Here is a 9836-nt window from a genome sequence, read left to right as displayed (position 1 = left end):
GGACATCAGAGAATTGGGATTGGATCTAACCTGAGCTCCATCTCACCACAGTCCTCCAGCAAATCATCCTATCATCAATGTCTTACTCTCTTCATCCATAAAATGAGAGTAAAAATGACATTTTTTCCCTGCTTCTTAATAAAATGCTGTCCAGGATGGCTAGCGTGTTTTTTTTTAATTGGACCCAGAAGAAGCTTCTAGTATGAACCAAGTCTGGTAGAAAAGCAGCTTGTCGCCCAGGAGAGAAGGGAGCATTGTTTCCTAGGAACGGGGAACGGGATACTCAAGTAACATGTAGTGACATTCATCACAACAGTCATCGAAAACTTGTGAGAATTACATGACCAAGGGGATTCAGGATCTGGTGCCATATCTGCCAGTATTACAATGAACACTAGAGAAACACGTAAACAGTAAGGTAAAAAGACATTATTCTTTATAAATAAAAGGTTCCTTTGCATCAGTACTCACATTAGAAAAATATAGGCTGCTTTTAAGAGACCTTCTTTGGATGAAATACGTACAGATCTAGGATCTGACTCCTTTTCACTATGAGGGCTCTGCCTCCAAGGTGAAGAACGACTCCATGGTTTCGAAAGGAACTCCTGGTGGGGCCATCTGCAGGGCAGACCCCTCTGCGTTGGCCACTATGACAATATCCTCCTCCTGAGACACAACTGTATCTGGATGGGACAAGATAAGCCCATCGGAAGTCCGAATAAAAATCTGCTCCTGTCCCTGAGACAATAACTCATGGCACCCATTGGCAATTTCAAAAGCCATGGCTTCACCCACAGCCACCACGCTCTCTGGTTCTCTCTGGCCAGCATGCACCTCCATCCCACAGGGAAACTGGCTCAAGCCCCCCGTGGGGCTTCTGGGCCCTCCTTCAGTAGACAGTGATCCATCTGGGCCAGGCTGAGGCCCCAGCTTGGATACAATCCTGCAGGCACAGTCCCGTGGTGTGCTATCCATGGACAAATTCTCAAGTGGAAGTGTGGCAAGGCCTGAAGGCAGCATGTCGTGGGAGCTGGGCTGTTGGCAGCTTGGGTGGGAGTCGCACACAGCAAAGAGGCTTCCTGCCTCTGTGCTTCCAGACCCACCAAGCAGCATGGTCTCTGCTCCTCCTCCACCGGATGGCAAGGTGCTGCAGACACGCGGCCTCCTCAGGCTGTCCCCAGCATCCTGGTATGAAGAGTGTTCTGGAGCGTTGTCCCCGGGGAATGCTGTCACCTGCGCATGCGTCAGTCTCCCGGGCTCTCCTAACTGAGGATATAGAACCGGCCGGCTGACGTCCCGACATGAGGCAGCCATACCTGCAGGCCTACTCCTGGCTTCCAAGTCAGCAAAGGCCTGGAGCTGCTGGCCTGCACACAGCTCGCTCCCATTGCCACCAGAAGCTGTGGCCATGTGGTTTTCTTCAGACGGGGCAGAGGTGCGCCCATTTACTAGAGGGACCACACCTAAGCAGTCAAAAGACAGGAAACATACATGCGGCGTCAGGGCCTACTCACCACATTCCCTTCCTTGCAAAGAAGTCAAGATAGGAATTCTCACTATTGGAACTGGCAGAATTTTTAACATTAGTCCCTATTATCTATTCATAAAGATAAATTTTGTATTAAAATGTGTTCTGAGCCATTTAGCAGTGTGATTTTGAACCAATACTGCATGAATGATGGGTGGTTCCTCATCAGATCTGGAAACCACCCAAGAGGCCTTTCCTGCACCTTTCCAGCACTGGTGTCCACCCATCCCAACAGCTCTACCTACACTCAGGCCCCATGTTTCACAACAACCTCCCCCTGGCGATTCTGACACACACCCCCAATTAAGAATCGTTGTCCTGGGCTGTATTCGTTACAGAGTCTTCAGCACCTGGGACAACACAGGGTACAGAGCAGATACTTAAGCACTGTCTGGTAAACTGCATTGAAAGGTAGGGCTGATCACTTAGCTTCCAGGTATGTATGAAATAAAAGAGGAAATACCGACTAGCTAAGTGAGAAAAGCTGTGTTCCAAACAGGGCCGGCAGCTTTCACTGTAGCCACTGAACAGATCTGCCTTCCCTATGGCAGAATGACGGGATGAGGCCTAAAATGGATATTACCTCTTCCACCTGAGGCCCTGAGATCAGGCAATATGTCAAGTGGCCCTAGTATGATGTGAGAAAGGTACTGTATTATTCTCAGTATGCCATGTATCCAAAATGTCGAGTTGATAGGTTCTGGCTACAGCCAGAATGAAAGCCAGAACATAACTTGATTTCAAGTGTCAACTCTCAGCTGGCATGTACAGCCATGTCTCATGAAATCCAAATCCTAGAGATGTGTGTTCTGGGGACTGGTCTCTGCCCAACCTCCTGGGACCCTGCTGGATGCAATCTGCTCACTACCATGAGGCGGCTCTCCATTTTATCAAGGCTGGAAAATCCCAAAGACCTCAAGACTCCCAGGGAATGAACATGGAACGAAAGAGCATTGGGAGATTGGGACAAAACTTGAGAAACCAGAAGTTTCTCTTAAACTCAATAAGAGGGGCACCCAACCCTGAAAAACAGCATCCCAGGCATATCTGTGCATTGCTACAGGGCCGCCAAGGCACAGGGCACACCCCATGGACAGCATTTTACCCTCACTGACAGCCAGAGCCTGCAAGGGCCTGGGCTCCTCCTGGCCTCCGCTGTCAGCAGCAAGAGATTCAGTGGTGTCTGTGGGCAGAGCTTCTCTTCTGGTCCTCTTCACTGAGGCCAGCCCCTTCTCTGCAGCCTGTGAAAAGAAGACCCAGTTGGCTAAGACAAGGAGGCAACAGGCAAACTGGCACCTCTTCTTCCTGGAGAACAGGGCTGTGAATGGAAGAAGCCAACCCACACTAATTCAGTGTGAACAGACAGTGACCTGGCGCCCCCTGAAAACCATGCCCACCTCATTTTCCCTCTTCTTTCTGCCAGCTTCCTCTAGGTGCTCCCCATCCATCTCTATGCTGGGGCTCTCAGGTGGAATGCAGTCTGACTGTATTTTTTTCTTCCTCAGGAATTCTTCTGTGATTCCTAGTGACTCAGCAACCTGGAGAGAAAGAGGCCAGTAGAAATAGGCTTCACCCCAAACAGCTACAAGTCTCCAGAACCATCTTCACACATAATTAAACAACTGAGTTTAAATCTAGGAAGTTCCTTTGTACAGTGAGGTACAAGAAAAAATGAAGAAAAATATCAAGTTAGATGGAACAGCTGATGATGAAAGGATCATTATCCAAAACTAGAAGGTTCTGTGGGAGCACAGTTTAGAAGAGACTAAGAGTCTTTGTCCAAAATGTAAAACACTGTGAATGCTATCAAGCTTAGTGATGGGAGTTGATGCCAAGGTAACTTTCTTGCCACTATCCATCCTTTTCAGAATTCTCACTGGTCTCTGCCTGTCCCATGCCCAGATTGCATTCGCAGTGCGGGAAAAGGCATGGGTCTAGGGCCTGAGAGGATCCCAGCCTCCTGCTCACAGCCTAGGAGACAGTGGCAAACCACCTATCTCCAGGTATCCCTTATCCATCTCCCTGTGTTTCCTTATCTGTACCGGAGATTACGGCTGCTTGGAAGGGTTTCTGTGAAGATTAGGTTCGATTCCAGATGCAAAGCCTACATAAAGCACCAGAAGTAAAGGTATTGATAGCTGTTACCAATCACACATGGATGTTATAAAGAGAACCCACAGTGCATGGGGTAGGGGTGGGTGCAGAAGAAGGGCAGCAGAACAAGGCTAAGGAGGAAACAGGCCATGTGGCTTAGCGCCAACAAGCATGGACAGCATCTGCTTACAAACCGAGCCCCTGTGTTCCAAAGAGGCAGCAGCAGTACAGTCTAAGCTGCCCAAAAAGATGGATTTCGATGGGCGTACAGAACACCTGTGCATGTCCAGCTCTGCCTCATGGCAGGATGATACCACATCTGCTGGACTTAGAGTTTAAAAACCATGTGGGTGACTACTGTGTGAGTCAGCTACATGTGGCTCAGCAAAAAACTCCATTACATTTTGTAATCTATTGTTTAACAAAATAAAATACAAAGGCTCATTAGAGACTATATTAAACAATGGATTTGTGTAAAACTAACAACAACAATCAGTAAACCCCTCCCAAAAAGCATGTATGACATTATAGTGTGAACTAGACTCCCTGTCGCAGAAGCATCAGTAACACATGCTGGGGTGCTAATCTTGCTAGCAGATAGGCAGATCCATCTGTTTTATAAAATGGGAATTGGTTTTTCTAAAAATTCTCCATTGTTGTATGTGTAATAGTTAATTTTTTTCTTTAATAGACGAGGGACCATTTCACACCATGGCAGCATTGTGAGAGTCAGAAAGGACCATTTAATTCAATGCTTCCCTTTCACAGAGGAGAAAGTTGAGAGCCAGAGGGGTGCAGGGACCCTGTCAGAGTCAGTGACTGGGGCCAGAAGCCAAATCCCCACCCGGTGATGTGAAAGGTCATTTGGGTGATTGGACTGCGTGATGTGTACTTCGCCCAGCAGTTTTATCCAAAACGAGTAAAACCACTTCAGTTCAAAACTTATTTTTTTAAAGAACCCAATATAGCTAAAGGCAATTTGATAGTGACAATGACACTGAAATGAGAATTGTGTCAGGACAACCACAAATAATAACTACTGGCCCACATGTAACCCACCCCCAAACTTGCCCAGAGAAGAAAACTCTGCCTTAGGTATTTACTGTGATCATTGGTGAGGGGGGCAGTTACGGTGTTTTCAGTTTTGTTTTAGCTTAACTGCATCTTTTTTAGTTTTCTGGAAGAGTGTTTATTACTCTAAGAAGAAAAATTTCACTTGATGGGAAAAAAGCTAAAAAGCAGTTGACTGGGAAGACGTCATCCCTGAAACATGCTCTTTCTCTCCTAGGCTTCCTTTTCCTTGCTAACTCTAACAGCAAAACGCTTCTCATCATGTGGGATTGTTACCTTATTATTGCTTATTTCCAGGTGCTCCTGAGAGCATGGGCCAGAACTACTGAGGTAATCTTGACACAGTTTCTTAACCATTTTATGCAACTCTTCAAATTCCTTATATACGGCTGGGAAAAAAGGCTTTGCTATTTGACCTTTTTCAACCTTCATGAAGATAAAGATAAAAAAAAGTTTAAACCCGAGGCAATGATATGGAAAATACAGAAGGAAATTTAAACACACGACAGAAGGATGCAAGTTCCTCAACCCCTGAGCAGTCCCTCAATGGTGGGCGTTTCCTTCACTCCCCAGCGGGCACCTGCTGCATGCCCCACAAGGCACAGGAAGGCCAGGAGGGGCCGGGGAGGCGCAGGCCAGTAGACTAACCACCCTTGGGTGTAGGCCACAGAGGGCACAGGTGAGCGCCAAGGGCAGGACGGGAAAGGAAGGCAGAAAGGCCCTGAGGTCAGGATGGGCCTTCAGCTCTGGAGGGACACACTGACACTGGCCATCTGTGGGAAATATGGAGCACGGGTGGCCTGGGCTGCAGCCTCAGAGTGGGCCCAGAGGGAGCAGAGACCAGGGTGGTAGAGGCCAGCCGGGTGGGTGCCAGGAGGACCCAGGCTGGCCACAGTTTGAGGCTACCATTTTCAATCCTCCCACACCAAGTTAAAAGTCAAGGAGGTGGATGAGTGACTGTCCAAGAGACCCAGCCACACAGGCACCAACCCCTATGCTGGGTACGGCGGTCTGACCAGCAGACTCCTTTCAGCTCTGTGCTGGAGCAGGGAAGCGATCCCAAACAGCCTGGCTCTTTCTAAAATGAACCTGAAGGACACCTTTCTAAAGAACTTCACATTGTCCCACTATTGTTTAGAGTCACTGAGAAGACTCACCTTCATCAGAAGAAACTCATACACGGTCAGGACCTGCGCCAGTGGAGGGAGCGCCAATTCCACCAGGTCTTCCCGGTCACACTGCTGGAGAAGCTGCCGAGAAAGCATTGGGCACCTTTGAAAGCCCCACTAGATTTCCCAATAGCCAGCAAGCTGGTGCAATATGGAACATCAACAATAAAAAGGTCCCCCAAAACTTCCAAAACTAAGCAACTCTAAACCATAAACACTCTGCTTTATCATTAACCAAGTACTATGATCCACTCTGGGTTCAAAGTTTGAGTCCCCACAAGCTCTGCGCACTGTCCCAGGTACCAGGCTCTGAAGTAAGAATGCAGCAATGAGGAATGCATGTCCTGCCCTCTAGGGCTCACTGAAGCTGTGCCACGTGACCTACTGACTGAGGGCTCAGGTGCACAGAGCACAGCAGTGCAGCTGCGTTCAGCACCTGGGGACTGGCAGTCAGGAGGGCTAGGAGGGGCCCGATTGCTTGGGTTTCTTTCTAGGATGGGTGTGGGGGAGGTTTTAGGCAGGGCTTTGGGTGCTAGTGCAGAGAATGGCCGGGGCTGGAGACCCTGCAGGTGGCAGGCAGGCAGGAGAAGATGAGGATGGGGTGTGGCTGGAGGAGGAGCCCACAGTCCTCTGGGGAGGGGCGAGTCAAGTATGGCTCTGGGCTCCCAGATTCAGCCCCTGGGCAAGGGAAGTGGCCCTTGACAATGCAAGGGTGGACAGGAAGCCGGCCAGTAGGCCCTGCTCAGACATGGAAGGACACCCAGGTGCAGAGTTCCAAATAAGATATCCAGTGCTCCAGAGAGATCTGACAGGAAGCACAGTCGTGGGAATCTGCAGAGGGAGAATGGCTGGAGAAACCTGGGGGATGCGTGGGATCCCCACGGAAGCCATGCAGGAAGGGGAAGCGGAGCAAGTCCTAGAAACAAGGTCTTCCGAAGTTCAGGGAGGTCATGAGAGTGCTTAGGAAGAGAGGTGAGTAGGGGGCCGGCGAGAGCTGCAAGGAGTTCCAGGAGGGCCTTGGTGCTCAGAAAACAGGCATAAAAGCAGAAGGACAACCTTTTCATTTGTAAGACGAAAATGTTTAATTATTCACTTTCAAAAACTCTTAAAAAAATAGCTTCATTTCCAACTAGACAAGAAGTTCAGGAAGATAGGGACTGTGGGCATCACCTGGCTGTGACCTGGCCTAAACACTGAATGAGCTACATCACAGCAGTCAGGGCACCTCCTCAATTTTCTGCTCAATGCCTCACGTCCACCTGATGGTTCTGTCAACCAACTGGCTTGACTGTCATCTTTCTCACCCAGAGTAGGGGCCACATCTGTCTGGGGTACATTGTTCTTTCTGTACCCAGGCCAGGGCCTGATACTTGATGGACACCCAGTAAACGTTTACATCAATGTCCATTTCGGGTGGAAATAATCATCTGTAAGAGTTAAGAATGGACCCAAAAACCATTTCCACTTAGACAACTGTTTCCATTGTCTTCTGTTTCCATATAAACACAGTTTAGAATTATTCCAAAACTTAGAAAGGCAAGTAGCACTGGAAGATACATCAAAGGCCCCATGGTCACGTTAAACAGGTAGACCTTTAAACTCTTTCAGATAATGGTCCTCCAGTTCTCTGTGGGTTAGTCGGGGCATTTAGAAGATCAAGTTGACAGCATCATCATGTCAGAGTCACGGGCACAGACTAGACCAAGCCTTGCTGATCTGATGCCCTCTCACACACTCTTACTTAATGGATACCAAGTAACCTGGATTCAAATTCTGAATATGCCACCTAACTGAAGGGTTACTTTGTACAAGTTACTTAGTCTTTCTGAGTTTCAGGTTTCTCATCTATTAGGATGGGATAACAATCATTATGGAATATATGAAATGAGGCCTTCTCAGGGCTTAACACTGAGGCACCAGGACTGATGGGGTTGGGTTACTGCACAGAAAGTGCCTAGTAAATTTAACACCTTTTGTTTTGAGTTAGGATCTCCCTCTGTTGCCCAGGTTACTGCAGCCCTGAACTCCTGGACTCAGGTGATCCTCTTGCCTCAGCCTCCTAAGTAGCTAAATTTTTTGTAGAGACAGGGTCTCACTATGCTGCCCAAGCTGCTCTCCAACTTCTGGGTTCGAGCAATCCTCCTGCCTTGGCCTCCCAAAGTGCTGCAAAGTGCTGGGATTATAGGCATGAGCCACTGCCCCTGGCTGGCCGGCCTGCCTACCTGCCTGCCTTCCTTCCTTCCTTCCTTCCTTCCTTCCTTCCTTCCTCCCTCCTTCCCTCCCTCCCTCCCTCCCTTCCTTCCACAGGAAGTTCAGGAAGATAGGACTGTGGGCATCACCTGGCCTTTCTTCCTTCTATCTATCTATCTATCTATCTATCTATCTATCTATCTATCTATCTACCTACCTACTATCTATCTATCTATCTACCTGCCTACCTACCTACCTACCTTCCTATCTAAGTTGGAGTCTCACTCTGTTGCCCAGGCTGGAATATGGTGGCATGATCATGACGATCACAGCTCATGGTAGCTTCAACCTCCTGGGTTCAGGCAATGAGCCATGGAATATGGAAGCATATGAATCTCCTGAGTAGCAGGTCTATGGACATGTGCTACCATGCCCAGTTTTTTTTAAATTTTTAAAATGTTTTTTTTTTTTGAGTTTTGGAGTCTCACTTTGTCACTCAGGCTGGAGTGTAGTGGCAAACCTCAACCTGCTCGGCTCAGGTGATCCTTCTACCTCAGCCTTCCAAGTAGCTTGGACTACAGGTGTGTGTCACCATGCCCAGCTGATTTTTTGATTTATTGTAGAGACGAGGTCTTGCCATGTTGTCCAGGCTGGTCTCAAATCTGCGGGCTCAGGCAATCCTCTCGTCTCCGCCTCCCAAAGTGCTGGGATTACAGGTGTGAGCCACGATACCTGGCCTATTTTTTTTTATTTTTTGTAGAGACAAGGTCTTACTATATTTCCCAGGCTGGTCTCGAACTCCTAGGCTTAAGCAATCCACCCATCTTGGCCTCTGAAAGTGGTGGGATTATAGGCCAGTGCACCCAGCCTAGCCTTGCTTTAATTTCAAAAACCTAATCATGATAGCCACATACCATACCTAAGAAATGAGTTCTAAGCTCAGGGCTGTGAGAGTGCAGTACCTCCTTGAGTATAGCTGTACTCCTGGATGACCTCTGTCCCCCTGCCGCATCAGAGGCCTCCAGTGGCTGGGCCTCCCTTCTCTGCTGGAGGATGAGTGGGCTGGGCTCTGCAGAGGTCTCAGGGTATCTGCTGCTTCTAGGTCCCAGGTGTCTCTCTGATCCCAAAAGAGCCGAGTAATTTCCACTTTCTAGTTCAGACAGCAACGTCTCTTCAACTTCCACAGACTGGCCATTCTAGATAGTGTTGCACACCCAAAAATAAAATACAGTAATTATGCCTTATACACCACCACAAAAACGTCAAAGCAAAAAATGGCAAGTCCAAAGCAAGGAAGTTGCTGGATCATTTCCTCTTTGCATAATCAAGACACATTAACTACAATCAATGTATCTTAAGCTTTCCCATTAAAAAACCCGTTTAGGCTGAGTGCAGTGGCTCTACACCTGTCATCCCAATATGTTGGGAGGCCAAGGTGGGAGGACTGCTTGAGTCCAGAAGTTCAAGACCAACCTGGGCAACATAGTGAGACCTCATCTCTACAAAAAAAAAAAAAAAATCAAAAAAATTAGCTGGGTGTGGTGGCACCTATACTCCCAGCTACTTGTGAGGTTGAGGTGGGAAGACTGCCTGAGCTCAGGAGGCTGAGGCTGCGGTGAGGCTGCAGTGAGCTGTGATCATGCCACTGCACTCCAGCCCAGATGACAGAGTAAAATCCTAAATTAATTTTTTAAAAAGATAAAAAGAGCCAGGCTTGGTGGCTCAGCCTGTAATCCCGCGCTTTGGGAGGCTGAGGTGAGTAGATTGCCTGAGCCCGCAGGTTC

General features: G+C 48.2%; 1 protein-coding gene across 1 annotated transcript in view; it reads right to left on the bottom strand.

The window, feature by feature from the left end:
* Positions 1-414: 414 nt before the first annotated feature.
* The window catches only part of ZNF839 (zinc finger protein 839), a 15860-nt gene continuing 6438 nt past the window's right edge, over positions 415-9836 (bottom strand). The window contains exons 2-7 of the mRNA XM_021715563.1: positions 9015-9248; positions 5851-5943; positions 4970-5119; positions 2926-3066; positions 2634-2769; positions 415-1463 (exon numbers count right to left, since the gene is read on the bottom strand). Coding sequence (XP_021571238.1) covers positions 550-1463; positions 2634-2769; positions 2926-3066; positions 4970-5119; positions 5851-5943; positions 9015-9248 — 1668 coding nt within the window. The 3' untranslated portion in view covers positions 415-549. The remainder of the gene's footprint in view (positions 1464-2633; positions 2770-2925; positions 3067-4969; positions 5120-5850; positions 5944-9014; positions 9249-9836) is intronic.

Source organism: Carlito syrichta, unplaced genomic scaffold, assembly GCF_000164805.1.
Source record: "Carlito syrichta isolate Samal-C Ts95f unplaced genomic scaffold, Tarsius_syrichta-2.0.1 Scaffold307187, whole genome shotgun sequence".
NCBI lineage: Eukaryota > Metazoa > Chordata > Mammalia > Primates > Tarsiidae > Carlito > Carlito syrichta.
This window is presented reverse-complemented; position numbering and strand designations above follow the sequence as displayed.